Raw genomic sequence first — 15,396 nt, 5'->3', positions numbered from 1 at the left:
CCGTACCCCAAGCTCCCTGACAATACTCCTTGCATTGAAATATACGCAGCTCAGAATATTAGTCCTATCATGCTTGACCTTTTCACTCCTGACTCTGTGTGTAGACTTAACAACATCTTTATTCACAGCTAATCCAATATCTGTCCTGGCACTCTGGTTCACACCCCCCACAACTCTAGTTTAAACACATCCTTGTGCAACACTAGCAAACCTTCCCTGGAAGAAAGCCCAATGATCCAAATATCGGACGCTTCTCTCCTGCATCAACTACTTAGCCACATGATAAATTGTACGGCCCTCCTATTTTTGGCCTCACTAGCACACAGCACAGGTAGCATTCCTGAGATCACAACCATGCACAACTTGGAGAGCAAGCTGCTGCCCATGCAGAAACTGATACAGCACAGCAGAAGTTGTCGGTCAGTGTGGAACTCAAAGTAGGACTGCCATAGCGACTCCAACTCCAGATTTTTCCCTCAGGGTTTACTCGCAAAGCCATTCCCCCCCATGAGTGAGTATAGCACAAGGCAACAAGAGGTCGGAGATCGGAGTTTTCCTTCTCCTAGATGAGCCACCAACCATGGCTGTCAAGCCCCATCTGCCCAAAGCCACTGGTTTTAAGGTGCCAGTAACCCACCTTTGCCCCTTCTCCTGTCACTAGAAATTGCTCTGCTGGTATTAGTGGCTAAGCCACGTCTGAAGGCCAGGAGCTGGACTTGGTTGTCAGAGGCTATTTGAGATGCACGCTATTGGGAGCATTGAATAGGTTGTGGGACATAATCCCCACCAACACCCCCAGCTATATACAAACCTAAGGGAACAGAAGGTAGTGAATCTTCACAATTCTCTACCATTCAGTTATGGCTGATTTATTATCCCTCTCAACCCATCCTCCTGCCTTCTTCCCATACATTTTGACACCCTTACTAATCAATTGTCAGTGGTGTAGTGACATCCACACCGGACTTCAGGGCAAGTAGCCCTGGGTTTGAACCTGGCCAACACCTCGCGCACCTTCCATCCATGTTGGGTTGAGTGCCGAGCTAGCAACTCTGCCTCGTAAAACAGACAAAATGCTAAAGAAGCTGTAAGGTTTGATGTACTGCGTAGCAACAAGGCAAGAGGAGGAACTTTACTTTCTTTTCCTAACTTTTTACTAATCAATGACTTGGCATCCGCAACCGTCTGCGGCATTAGATTCCACAGATTCACCTCGCACTGGCTAAAGAAATCACTCATCTCCGTTCTAAATGGACATCCCTCTATTCTGAGGCAACATGTGGGCCAAAACGGCCTTCCCCACTTAGTTCAGTCAGAGTTAGGAAGAGACAGTTAACTTGAATACAATCCAGAATTGCTGCATGAGGTCTTGAAGGACTTACAAATGATTGAAGATTCCCAGAATGACTCCAAATGTCATATGGGTAATACCAAGGATAACTGACATTTTCATTTTGAACGAGTTGAGAAAGCTCAGTCGATTACTTGCGAGGTTCCAGATCTTAAAAAACAGACAAAAGGTTACACAATCCTGTTTTTAGTCTGGATCAAGGTGAAGCAGCAGATGGAAAAGAAACCAATTATATTTCAATCATTCCAACAGTCACACCCAACCACATGAATTGCAATCCATCACTCAAGGTGTAAAGTCAACAAACAATTCAGGCAGGCACTCGTTAACAGAACTTCTTACTTCCGAAATCAGAGCAGTAACCTTCAGTCAACAATCACTCTCACATGACTGCCACACCCCACAGGGACAACTCACCGGGTCAATGCCAAAGGGATATGGTGCTTTGAAAACTCCAGTAACATTGGGATCCAAGCTCAGGAGCTGACTACGCTTAACTTCAGTGACCCTATCAGAGAAAAAAAATCATTCAACTCATTATTTAACTGTGTGACTTAAACATGACCCATGACAATTTTGCACTTTAATTATTTTACATTATACAGTCGCGACCCCCTGCGGATACCAAAAAACGCGGATGCTCAAGTCCCTTATTTAACCTGGCTCAGGCGCAGTGGTCTTTAGGACCCAGTGGAACCCCGGATTTTATTTAACATGCTCAATGCGGTGGACATTAGGACCCGACGGTGCAGCTCTGAATCCGCGGTGTTTCTGTTCATGAAAATAATCACAATCACCATTGAAAATAAGGTGAAAGTAATAAAGCGATCAGAAAGAGGTGAAACGTCATTGGAAAAGCGTTAGGCTACAGTCAGTCAACGATCGGAACAATTTTAATGGAGCATGTGAAAGGCACTGCCCCGATGAAAGCTACAATTATTACTAAGCATTGCAGTGGTTTAATTATTGCAATATGTATGTTTCTTAAGTGTTTTAGATGCATAGAAAGGTAAATATGTACTATATACTAAGAAAAACGTTTGACTAACTAAATAATACTGGATGTACCTGTTCCGACGTCAAATCCGACTTAAAAGTCGGACTCAGGAATGGAACTCATTCATAACCCAGGGACTGCCTGTACTTTTAAGTCATTTCCAGATTACTTATAATACCTAATACAATGTAAATGCTATGTAAATAGTTGTTATAGTGTATTATTTAGGGAATAATGACAAGAAAAAAAGTCTGTACATGCTCAAACGACGAGTGTTGGAGAGAACTTCCGGGTTTTCCCAATCCGTGGTTGGTTGAATCCGCGCATGCGGAATCCGTGGATAAGGAGGGCTGACTGTATTTAAGCATAACTAACATACCGTGAGAACCACTTTACTGATCCATTTGTATATTATGGATGAATTGGTTCATATCACTGACCGGATAGTAATATGAAGAAAGCACGGCAACAGCTCTACTTCCTTAGGAGCCTACGGAGATTCAGCATGTCACCTAAAACTTTGACAAACTTCTATAGATGTGCAGCGGAGAGTATACTGACTGGCTGCATCATAACCAAGTATGGAAACACCAAGGTCCTTGAAGGGGAAATCCTACAAAAGGTAGTGTATTCAGCCCAGTGCATCACAGGTAAAGACCTCCCAACCACTGAGCACATCTACATGAAACGTTGTTGCAGGAAAGCAGCATCCATCAGAGACCCCCACTACCCAGGGCATGCTCTTTTCTTGCTACTGCCATCAGGAAGATGGTACAAGGACCTCAGGACCCACACCTCCGAGTTCAGGAACAGTTATTAGCCCCACATCTCGCAAGAGGAGCATCCCACTATCGTGCCTGGCATCTCTACTTCCCTAACTGAGCAAGAAAATGAATCTCAGGGCTGTATATGGTGAAGCAGACTGCGGTAGAGATCAAGTCTGTGCATATAGTTAAGGCGGAAGTTGATCATTTCCTGATCGGTCAGGGCATCAAAGGATATAGCGAGAAGGCAGGTGTATGGGTTGAGTGGGATCCAGGATCAGCCATGATGGAATGGCAGAGCAGACTCGATGGGCTGAATGGCCTAATTCTGCTCCTATGTCATATGGTCTTACAGGCATATGCGTACTTTAATACATTTACTTTAAACTTTTGAACCAAAGGAGGCTAAGGTTTTAATTAGGTTGGAGAGAGAACCCTAGCAAACAATCTGGCAGAGAAGCTGGGGTTGCTACTGGTGTGGGGTTCATGCAAGGGCTGTTCCCACAGGGAAACTCGCTGTTGTGCACTGCGGTTTGCCCTCAGGGACTCCTTAGCCAGTTTATGTCTAAGCATTTACCTGGAACTACTGAACAGGCATCTCCCAGCAGGAATCAAGCTCCGATTCTGAAGCTACTACCTCACTGCCAAGGAAATCATTAAATTCAGCTCAGACAATTCTCACCAGGCCCACACTCTCATCGTCTCATCACCACTTAAACTTTGGCTAATTACTGGCTAATTAGCCTGGCAAGTAGCAAGTCTAGGGCTGTAGGAGGAAATGGAAGCATCCAATGGAAATCCACATTGTTACAAGGAGAGATGTGCAAACTCCACACAGACAGCTCTGGAGATCCGAAGTGAACTGGGGTTGCTGGAGCTATAACACATCCCACTCAGACCGCACGCCACCTAAAGCCAATGCAGCTTGTATCTCAGGGTCACTGACCAGTCAATCCAGCAAGACCACTTAGAATGTCGCAGAGCACCGCAGCACAGAAACAGACTCCTTGGCCCATCTAGTATATGCAAGCCTGGCCTTCTGCCTAGTCTAGTCTACCTACACCCAGACCACATACTGGCCAGCTGGAGCCTCTCCTTCACTGCACAACTAACTCACCTTTAGAATCATAAAGTCGGAGAAAAGTACAGCATATAAACAGGCCCTTTAGCCCATCTAGTATGCACTGAACCATTTAAACTAATCCGATCGACCTGCACCGGGTGTGTGTTTCACGGTGTTCCATGAAACACATGCTGAAAGGAGCATCTGTGTTTTGACTTTTTAAGAACACTTTGTATTATGACAGTGTGTCACAGAAACAGGCCTCGTACCCCATCTAGTCTGTGCCGAACCATTTAAACTTCCTAGTGCAACTTTCCTGCACCGGGGCCATAGTCCTCCATACCCCTAACCCTCTATGACCCTCTGAGTGAAGAAGTTTCCCCTTACGTTCCCCTTAAACTCCTCACTTTTCACCCTTAACCCATGACCTGTGGTTGTAGACCCACCCAACCTCAGTGGAAAAAGCCTGCTTGCATTTATCCTATCGATCCCCCTCATAGTTTAGTATACCTCTATCAAATCTTCCCTCAATATTCCATGTTCCAAGGAACAAAGTCCTGAGCTATTCAATCTTACACACGGTATAGAGACATTCGAGTGACTAGTAGATCCAGACAGCGTACATACATCCTACTTTCATTTATAAACATGTTCTTGACACTCCATCCAGACCCAAATACATTCAAGGACTTTGAAAAGCAGTCGTTGTAGATAAGGCCGGTGTACAAAGTAAATATTCCCATCATCAGGATGATGTAACGACCATCAAAAAATGTGTTCCAGATCTGTTAACGACAGAAACAAGTTAGACAGTCTAGTCAAGTTTACTGTCATTTAACTATATACATGTATATAACATATATAATGATGTATATGGAAACAAGACAACATTCCTCCAAACCAGGGTGCAAAGCACACTTGAGTCTAGTGGTGTGCCGCAGCGAATGATGCTGGATCTGTTGTTGTTTGTCATCTATATCAACAATCTGGATGATAATGTGTTTAAATGGATCACCAAGTTTGCAGATGACGCCAAGTTAGGGGCTGTAGTGGACAGTCAGGAAGGCTATCATGGCTTGCAGCAGGATCTGGGCCAGATGGAAAAACAGGCTGAAAAATGGCAGATGGAATTTAATGCAGACAAGTGGAAGGTTTTGCACTTCAGCAGGACCAACCACGGTAGGTCTTACACAGTGAATGGTAGAACAAAGGGATCTGGGAATACAGGTCCATAATTCATTGAAGATGGCATCACATGTAGATAGGGTCATAATGAAAGTTTTTGTCACATTGGCCTTCATAAATCAGGTATTAAGTGCAGGAGATGGTACATTATGTTGAAATTATATAAGATCTTGGTGACGTTGTGAAAGTGTGGAAGGGCTGCCAGCACAAGTGGTGTATGCGAGCTCAGTGAAGTTTGGATAGGTACACGGATGGCAGGGGTATGGAGGGCCATGCTCCCAGTGCAGGTCGATGGGACTAGGCAGTTTAAATGGTTTGGCACAGACTAAATGGGGCACAAGGCCTGTTTCTGTGGCTCTATGTCAAAACACAAAGTGCTCTTCTCAGTACCAGTAACCGTGGTGTTAACTGTTCAGGCTAACAAAATGGCTTCTCTGTATTGTTATAACGAAATAGCTTCTCTGTAATGTTACTTAATGCTGTAATGGGTTTCTGTAGCTGGAATGTTTGAGCTATAACTGCAGTTAAGGGGGGAAACTAACCAATGGAGAATGTTATGCTATCTTGTAGGCGTGAGCTGAGTGGAAGTTCGCAGTCTTTTTTGGGAGGCGAGCGAGGAGGACGGACGTGTGAGGAGCGGACAGCGGTTCCAGGGCGGCGGATACTGGATGTCAGCGGTTCGGATAGTGGCCGAAGGCTCAGGAGGTCATTGTGGATGGAACCGGGGGCGTGAGCTCCAACGTATTAAAATATTATGTGCACAAACTGATAAACTTATTGATTTGGCACCTTTAGGTTATCTGTTTCTACTAACCCATCACCAGGAAATAACTAAGAAATAACTATAAAGTTGCAATTATTTACTCACCTTTGGTGTATTGTCTGATATTTGTGTTGCGAGCGTGTACAGGGGAGGGCATACACTGTATTTACACCAAAGTATCGCACTATTGGCGGGGTGACAGCGGTTCACCCTCGGCGAACGGGGGTAAATTGGGGCGACAGAGGCTACATTTGAAAGTCAAAACACTCCTTTCAGGATGTGTTTCATGGAACACCAGCCCTCTGGGCGGGAGAGACTGTGAAGATAGTGTAGGGCATTGGCAGTGTGAGTGGCACGCAGGGATGAATTCACAGCAGCAGAACTGAGAAAGGCTGATTGAATAGATGAACGTGCATTGCATCGAACTGGTCTTCGTGTCTCACCTCATTCCTCGTCCGCCTCAGTTTCGGGTTGTTTTCGAACAGCACCATCCACAGTGCAAACACTGTCATAATCAAACCGTGTCCAAAGTCGCCAAACATCACCGCAAACAGGAAAGGGAAGGTGACAATGGTGTAAGGGCCTAATGACAAGCAAAAATATTATTGTTGCTGCTTTTATAACAAGCAGTAACTAGTCACACAAACAAATTCAATATAATTTACAGGATAGATTCAGAATCTTACAGCACAGATACAAGCCATTACAGCCCATCTCATCCCATCTGCACAAATCCCATTTACCCACGAGGACAGTATCCCTCGACACCTTTCTCGTCCAAGATCCTGTCCTTTTAAACGTCGTAAATGTGTAATAAAGTACCTAATTATGTATGAGATATTCCTGTAACTCTACACTCAATTGAGAGATCCCCAAGGCCACTGCACTGAACAACAGTGTGGTAAGCAGCCATTTGTTCTTGCTGGCACACTGTGCACACAGTAACCTCCTGCTACCCTTCCATCCTTGGTCCCTGTAACTATCTCACATTCTCCTCATGCATCTATAGAGCATCAGGACTAGGAATGCCAGACTGAGCAACAGCTTCTTCCCTCATGACCGGAGACTAATCAATACCCTGCCACCACCAAGGTTTAGACACAAGGGCAGTGAGCTGTTTACCTGTGCTACACATGCACTACATACATTTTGATTATATTTAGTTAACTTATTTATGGTTATATTTTGGTTTATGTGCTGGATATGAAATACGTTTTATGGGTTCACCATGGTCCGAAAGAACATTGTTTCATTTGGTTGTATATATGTAGAGTCAGGTGACAATAAACTTGATCTAGCTACTCCCATGGAGTGGGGTAAAATTCCCTCCCCAATTCACCCGAACTCCCACTTTAATGGAATACATTCCTCAGCTCTCTACAAGTGTAAACACTGACAGCGACTCTGTAAGCACCATTTACACTCGTAGGGGTCTTCATTAGATCCTGAACAAGGTCCAGGCAAAAGGCTGCTGTTCAAACCTCCCTCTCGGTTCTGGGAAAAAAAACTGCAAGGTTTACAAAGTTTTGAGATAATCAATAGGTAGAGCGACCAGTCACATGCACATACCCGGGTTCACCTCCTGGTAGTTTCCAACTCCATACGCGTCCACGATATTTTGAAATCCCGAAGTGAATTTATTTGTGCGGATGAGCGTCGGAGGAGTGTCCGTTGTGGGGATCCGGTTCACAAACGATGGGACAGTGGCACTGCTTTTCCTCTGGGAAGGGCGATCCACAAAACAATTTGTCAACCATAAACGGTAGGGCAAGGGCAGGCACCACATCACAGCGAGAGTGGAGGAGTGAGACAGCAGGTGGGTAGAAATGAGAGGGATAGGAAACACTGTTTTACACAAGGGAAATTGCACCCATTACAACAATCTGGAAAGAGTTAAAAACTGAATGACACTCACAGATCCTTCTTCCAAAGCGTGGCGAACTTTGGCCAGATCAGCCACTGGGCACCAGACCTCAGCAATCAGACACTTATTGGTGACATCGAAACTGCACAGATTCAGAATGTGGTAGATGGCCTTCATTTTTTTCACCTGCACAAGCCAGGTGTGGATGGATTCTGACGCCTTCAGTAAAACCTGCTGCAGATACTCCTCAGTTCTACATAATACCTGAGGAAACAGGTCAAAGGAGTAAATGTTAATATTTCCACAGACAACTTTCTCCTCCTGCAAATAAATATTCCTCACTTCTGTGCGGATTGGTGATAGATCTCCTCCTCACTGATGAATTGAACTGAATTGAATTAAATTGACTATTACTTACATCATATACATGAGGAGTAAAAAAATCTTTATGTTACATCTCCGTCTAAATGTGCAATGTGTAGCAATTTATAATTGTATGTACAACAGCATAGTCAATATAACATAGAAATACAGTTGTGTCAGCATGAGTTAATCAGTCTGATGGCCTGGTGGAAGAAGCTGTCTTGGAGCCTGTTGGTCCTGGCTTTTATGCTGCGGTACCGTTTCCCAGATGGTAGCAGCTGGAACAGTTTGTGGTTGGGGTGACTCGGGTCCCCAATGATCCTTCGGGCCCTTTTTACACACCTGTCTTTGTACATATCCTGAATAGTGGGAAATTCACATCTACAGATGCGCTGGGCTGTCCGCACCACTGTCTGTAGAGTCCTGCAATTGAGGGAAGTACAGTTCCCATACCAGGCAGTGACACACCCAATTAGGATGCTCTCAATTGTGCCCCTGTAGAAAGGATTTGATCAACACTGGTGTACCTCAGGGGTGTGTGCTTAGCCCACTGCTCTACTCCCTCTATACCCATGACTGTGTGGCTAGGCATAGCTCAAATACCATCTATAAATTTGATAAAGATACAGCCATTGTTGGCACAATCTCAGATGGAGACGAGAGGGAGTACAGGAGAGAGATATACCAGCTAGTGGAGTGGTGTCCAGCAACAACCTGGCACTCAACGTCAGTAAGACGAAAGAGCTGATTGTGGACTTCAGGAAGGGTAAGTCAAGGGAACACAAACCATTCTGCAGAGGGATCAGAAGTGGAGAGAGTGAGAAGTTTCAAGTTCCTGGGTGACAGGATCACTGAGGATCTAACCTGGTCCCAACATATTGATGCAGCTACAAGGCAAGACAGTGGCTATATTTCATTAAGCGTTTGAGGAGATTTGGTTTTTCACCTCAGCACTCAAAAACTTCGACAGATGTACTGTGGAGAGCATTCTGACAGGCTGTATCACCATCTGGTAATGGGGGGCGCTACTGCACAGGAGCAAAAGAAACTACAGAAAGTTGTAAAATTAATCAGCTCTATCTTGGGTACGAGCTTCGGTAGCATTAAAGACATCTTCAAGGAGCGGTGACTCAGAAAGCCAACATCCATTATTAAGGACCCCCATCACCCAGGACATGCCCTCTTCTCATTGTTACCGTCAGGAAGGAGGGACAGAAGCCTGAAGGCACACACTCAGCGATTTAGGAACAGCTTCTTCCCCTCCGCCATATGATTCCTAAACGAACATTGAACCAACGGACACTGCCACACTATTTTTTATATTATTTATATTATATTATTCCTGTTTTTACACTATTTTAATCTAACTATTTAAATACATAAATACTTAATGAAATTGATTTACTTATTTATGTATTTTTTTCTTTCTATGTTATCATGTAATACATTGTACTGCTGCTAAATTAACAAATTTCACAACACATCCTGGTGGCAATAAACTTGATTCTGATTCTAGTATCTGAGGAAATGGAGCAAAGGGGCTAATGTTAATATTCCCAAAGGCAATCTCCTCTTCCTGTAAATAAATAATCAGATAAAGATGCGGCAGGTCTCGGTGTCAAGCTCAAAGTGGCAAGGCTAGCGACCCTGCTCACACGATGTACGTTATTCCTCAGTGTGGAGAGGGGGCAGTGCCCAGGGAACACCACACTGTCGCTGGGTTACACCATCAATGGCACCCCAGAAAATCCACAATCTTCATACTGGAAGCAATGCCAACTAGAGGGAGGGAGGGAAAGCTTGGCACCAATAGAAGGTGGAGGGGATGGGGGAGCACCAAGGCGGGGAGAGGAGTTCAGAGCGAGTCAGTGGAGCCCAGCAGCAGAGGAGGAGGGAGCGTGGGAGCATCAAGAGAGGCCGGCGTGACTGGGAGGAAGGGTGTGCTGAGAGCGCCTAGTAACAGAGGAGGACATAGCATCCAGGGCACCCAGCAGCGCAAGAGGGTGGGAGGTTGCAGTTAGGAGCATGCTCTCTTCTCATTACTACCATCAGGAAGGAGTGTGAAGACCCACACTCAATGACTCAGGAGCATCTTCAAAATCTCTGTCGTCACATTTCCAAAAGCTCGTTTAGACAAGGTGTCAAAGGTTACGGGGGATAAGGCAAGAGAATAGGGTTGAGAGGCATAATGGACTGGCAGAGGAGACTCAGTGGGCTGAATGGCCTAATTCTGCTATGTCTTGTGGCCCACGAACATGACCTCGTTACTGTTTTATTTTCCTGCAATACTTATTTTGTAACTTAAAGTATTTGTACTGCTGCTGCAGCCAAACAACAAATTTCACACCGTCAGACAGCAATGATAAAGCTGTTTCTGAGAGAGCTCAGCACAGAGGGTGGGGAGCCAGAGTCAGCACATGCCAGCCAACTTGCACCATTCTTTCTTTCACGTTACTGGGGGTTACAGCATGCTCCCCAAACAGCACATTACAAGATTGTTTAACGTCATTTCCTGCAAACAGTGTAAAGGAGAACAAAATCATTGTTATTCCAGGTCCGAGGCAGCAAAAAAAACACACAATAAAGAACCCAGTAATAATAAAAAGCACAGTAAATATAAATACACAAGATAGCTTATTGATTGTATGTCCATAAAGTGATGCTAGGCACAGGAGTGTCTGTACATAATGCGCCTGTCAGGAAATGATAAAAGTTCATTAATAATTTAATAGATGTTTATTGCACAGCTATAACAGCGGATATTTTAATGGATATTTTGCGGTTTGTCACCAAGCAGAAGCCAACAGCCAGTTCAAGCAGGCGGAGATGTGGAACTCACCGTGTGGAGGTCTTGGATTCGTGTGTTGAGGCCAGCCACAATGTCCATCCTCTCCTGGTTCGTGTTTGGATAGGGATAGACGTGGCAGTGATAACTACAAGTAATTGCACTGGATTAACAACAATGTTTATATACATACAAACACACCCACACAGGACTAACACACAACGAGAGGTACAGTAGCAAAGTTACTGGACTAACATGTGAAGGTCTTCCCATTGTAACCAAAGAGCTGGATGATGAAGGCAGGACAGTGGATGCTGTCTGCTTGGGCTTTAGTAAGGCCTTCGACAAGGTCCCACATATTAGACTGTTTTGGAAGGCTGGGTCCCATAGAATATGGAGAGCAGTCCGGTGGGTTCAAAATTGTCCCAGATGTACTGTAGATAGCAGAGAGTGATTGAAGGTGGTTTCTTGGGATGGAGGCCAGTGAGTAAACATAGAAATCCTACAGCACAATACAAACATGCCCCTACCTTAGAACTACCTAGGCTTTACCCATAGTCCTCTATTTTTCTAAGTCCATGTAGCCATCCAGGAGTCTCTTAAAAGACCCTATCTTTTCCGCCTCCACCACCGTCACCGGCAACCCATTCCATGCACTTACCCGATATCTCCCCTGTACCTACTTCCAAGCACCATAAGACTATGTCCTCTCATGCTAGCCATTTCAGCCCTGGGGAATAGCCTCTGCCTATCCACACAATCAATGCCTCTCATTTATCTTGTACACCTCTATCAGATCACCTCTCATTCTCCGTCGCTCCAAGGAGAAAAGGCCAAGTTCACTCAACCTATTCTCATAAGGCATGCTCCCCAATCCAAGCAACATCCTTGCAAATCTCCTCTCCACCCTATGGTTTCCACATCCTTCCTGTAGTGAGGCGACCAGAACTGAGCACAGTACTCCAAGTGGGGTCTGACCAGGGTCCTATATAGCTGCAACATTACCTCTCAACTCTTAAACTCAATCCCACAGTTGATGAAGGCCAATGCACTGTATGCCTTCTCAACCACACAGTCAACCTGCGCAGCAGCTTTGAGTGTCCTATGGACTCAGACCCCAAGATCCCTCTGATCCTCCACACTGCCAAGAGTCTTACCATTAGTACTATATTTTGCTATCATGCTTGACCTACCAAAGTTAACCACTTCACACTTATCTGGGTTGAAATCCATCTGTCACTTCTCAGCCCAGTTTTGCATCCTATCGATATTGTGTTGCAACCTCCACACTATCCACAACAGCCCCAACAGTAGTGAGTAGTGGGCTACCACGGGAGTCTGCCCTGGGGCCATCGTTATTGGTTATTTATATAAATGATCTGGATGTGAATGGACAAGCTTGGTCAATATGTTTCTGGATGACTCAAAATTAGGAGGTGATTATTGTCATCACAAGGGGATCTCGATCAGGGAAATGGGCTGAGGAATGGCAAATGGGTTTCATACAGCTAAGTGTGAGGTGATGAACTTTGGAAAGTCAAACCATCATAGGACCCAATCGATGTTAGGGCAGCAGGAAGTACAATGCAACTGAGGAACGACGGCAGAGTTTGTTGAAAGCAGTGTCACAGCTGGATAGTGTTATGAAAAAGGCATACAGCACACTGGACTTCATCAGCCAGGGCGCTGAGTATAGGAGCTGGGATATTACACTGCAGTTGCACAAGTCATTGGCAAGGCCATAAGGGGTATCAAATGCAGTTTTGGTCACAGTTGTAGAACAGACAAGGTTAAACTAGAAAGATTTATGAGGATGCTGACAGGATCAGAAGGCCTGAGTTACATGGAGAGGTTGGCCAGGCTGTCTTTATTGCCTAGAATATAGAGAAACTTGAACAAACTTCTATACTGTAGATAGGTAGTAAAGATTACATTGATTGCATAACAGCCTGGTATGGAAACACTAATGCCCTTAATGGAAAACCTGACAAAAAATATAGTGGATGTGGCCCAGTCCATCACAGGTAAAGCCCTTCCCACCACTGAGCAGATCTACATGAAAAACTGTCACAGAAAAGTGGCAGCCATCATCAGGGACCCCCACCATCCAAGTTATGCTCCCTACTCACTGCTGCTGTCAGGGAGGTACAGGAGCCTCAGGACCTACAATACTGGTTCAGAACAGTTATTACCCCTTAACCTTTAGGCTCTTGAGCCAAAGGAGGTAATTCATTTGCCCCATAATTGGAATGTCCTCACGACCTATGGATGCACTTTTAAGGACTCTTCATCTCATGTTCTCAATATTTATTGCTTATTTATTTATACTGTTGGTTCTTTTTTTTGTATTTGCATTTTGTTGTCTTCTGCACTCTCTGGTTGAATGCCCAAGTTGGTGCAGTCTTTCATTAATTCTATTATGGTTACTATTCTATGGATTTATTAAGTATGCCCACAAGAAAATGAATCTCAGGGTTGTATGTGGTGACATATATGTACTTCGATAATGAACTTACTTTGAACTTTTTGAACTTTGAATGAGGGGGCAACCTTACAGAGGTACTTAAAATTATGAGAGGCCTAGATAGGTAAATGACAACAGTCTTTTCCCCAGTGTAGGGAAGTCCAAAATTAGAGGCATGGGTTTAGGGTGAAAGGCAACTGTATCACGCAGAAGGTGGTGAGTACAATGGATTTCAGTTAATTGGGCCGTCGATTCATTGGGGCAGCCACTTATTTGGGACAATTCTTAAAGAATAAAATCTAATCAAGAAAATAACCGGAATTCCCTTCATTTATTGGGGAAACTATGCCAGTCAATTGAGGCAGCAGACTGTTGCTGAATATCTTCTAAATTGCATCAGTTGCATGCACATCGTGTGGCCATTAGTCACCATACCTTGCTTAAAGTGAGAAGTTTTTAAAATAGCATCAGTTGTGTTTTCATGCTCAAAAAGCAGTGATTTTTGTCACTGTTAGTTGGTGAGTAATAAACAGCAAGACAATTCAGAATTACTTTGCTCACTGCGGTTTCAAGCCTTCAGGCTTCAAGAGGCCAGAAACAAACAGGACTGAAAATGAAACGATTTCACTGCTTCAACAAATTAGGAGCATTATCTGCAAAGTCTGATTCTGTCAGTATAAGTAACCCACTAGGATAAAGAATTCCAAAGACTCACCATTTGTTGGAAGAAAGAGAAAACTCTTTTCATTTTCACCCTCAAGTGCTGATCCTTTGTTCCAGAGATCCCAACAAGTGAAAGCATCGTCCCTCCATCTAACCCACTGGACCCCATGAGAATGCTTGAGTTAGATAATCTAACAATCTTCACACCTCTAAGACATGGTCCCCGTCTACTGAACTTCTCCTCACAGAACAAACAAAAAGTATCCAAAATCAGAAGGGGACTGGATGCAAAGAGAGAGAAAATATACATGGCAATGGGGAAAAAAAAAAACAGAACCCAATTGCAACAGCTATCCAACCAAATCTGAGAATGCCAGGAAGAAGGTTAGTCTCTTACCAATCACATATCTTCTTCACCTTGTGGCCAATTTGCTCACCCCAGTATGACACTAAAAATACGACCCATTTCACATTCTCGCCCTAAATGTGAAAACACAGATTAAATCGGAGTGTGAGAAAGAGCAAGGGAGTAACAAGAGACTGAGAGCAAATACCACAATACTCACAGAGTCTGGATCTTCGAGAGGAACGTCTAACTCTTCATATGTCAGGATCGTATATCCCTTGCAAACTCGCCAAAGCATCCGCTCAAAAGGTCCAACCTTCCAAGGGTGAATCACTCCAGCTATGAACCTGCAGGAGAAATATTTCTACACGAGTTGGAAACACAGACAATTCACAGAAGAACTCAGCATCTCACTCACAGCGTCCTCTGTGAAAGGCAGTTTTTATTTATTTTGAGCTTCATCCTGATATGATTTGAACCTGTAAAGATGCATAATCCCACAGATCTAGAGAAAGGTTGACTAGGTTAAGGCTTTATTCTCTTGAACACAGAAGATTGAAGGGAGATTTGATACAGATACCCAAAATTATGAGTATAGACAGGGTAAATGCAAACAGGCTTTTTCCACAGAGGTTGGATGAGACTACAACTAGAGGCCATGGGTTAAGGGTGAAAGGCGAGTTGTTTAAGGGGAACATGAGGAGAAACTTCTTCACTCAGAGGGTAGTGCAAGTGTGGAACGAGCTGCCAGCACAAGTGGTGGATGCGAGTTTGATTTCAATTTAAGA

At 44.3% G+C, this 15,396-nt stretch overlaps 1 protein-coding gene across 2 annotated transcripts in view; it reads right to left on the bottom strand.

Moving 5' to 3' along the window:
- LOC140730936 (V-type proton ATPase 116 kDa subunit a 2-like) overlaps nucleotides 1-15,396 on the bottom strand; it is a 58,742-nt gene that overhangs the window by 18,186 nt on the left and 25,160 nt on the right. For both annotated transcript variants that reach the window (XM_073052016.1, XM_073052017.1), the window contains 9 exons: nucleotides 14,829-14,955; nucleotides 14,660-14,742; nucleotides 11,190-11,283; nucleotides 8,039-8,251; nucleotides 7,693-7,843; nucleotides 6,567-6,706; nucleotides 4,803-4,960; nucleotides 1,769-1,859; nucleotides 1,383-1,501 (listed from right to left, as the gene is read on the bottom strand). In XM_073052016.1, coding sequence (XP_072908117.1) covers nucleotides 1,383-1,501; nucleotides 1,769-1,859; nucleotides 4,803-4,960; nucleotides 6,567-6,706; nucleotides 7,693-7,843; nucleotides 8,039-8,251; nucleotides 11,190-11,283; nucleotides 14,660-14,742; nucleotides 14,829-14,955 — 1,176 coding nt within the window. The remainder of the gene's footprint in view (nucleotides 1-1,382; nucleotides 1,502-1,768; nucleotides 1,860-4,802; nucleotides 4,961-6,566; nucleotides 6,707-7,692; nucleotides 7,844-8,038; nucleotides 8,252-11,189; nucleotides 11,284-14,659; nucleotides 14,743-14,828; nucleotides 14,956-15,396) is intronic.

This window comes from Hemitrygon akajei, chromosome 7, assembly GCF_048418815.1.
Source record: "Hemitrygon akajei chromosome 7, sHemAka1.3, whole genome shotgun sequence".
Lineage (NCBI taxonomy): Eukaryota > Metazoa > Chordata > Chondrichthyes > Myliobatiformes > Dasyatidae > Hemitrygon > Hemitrygon akajei.
The sequence above is the reverse complement of the archived record's forward strand: the minus strand, read 5'-3'. Positions and strand labels throughout refer to the sequence as shown.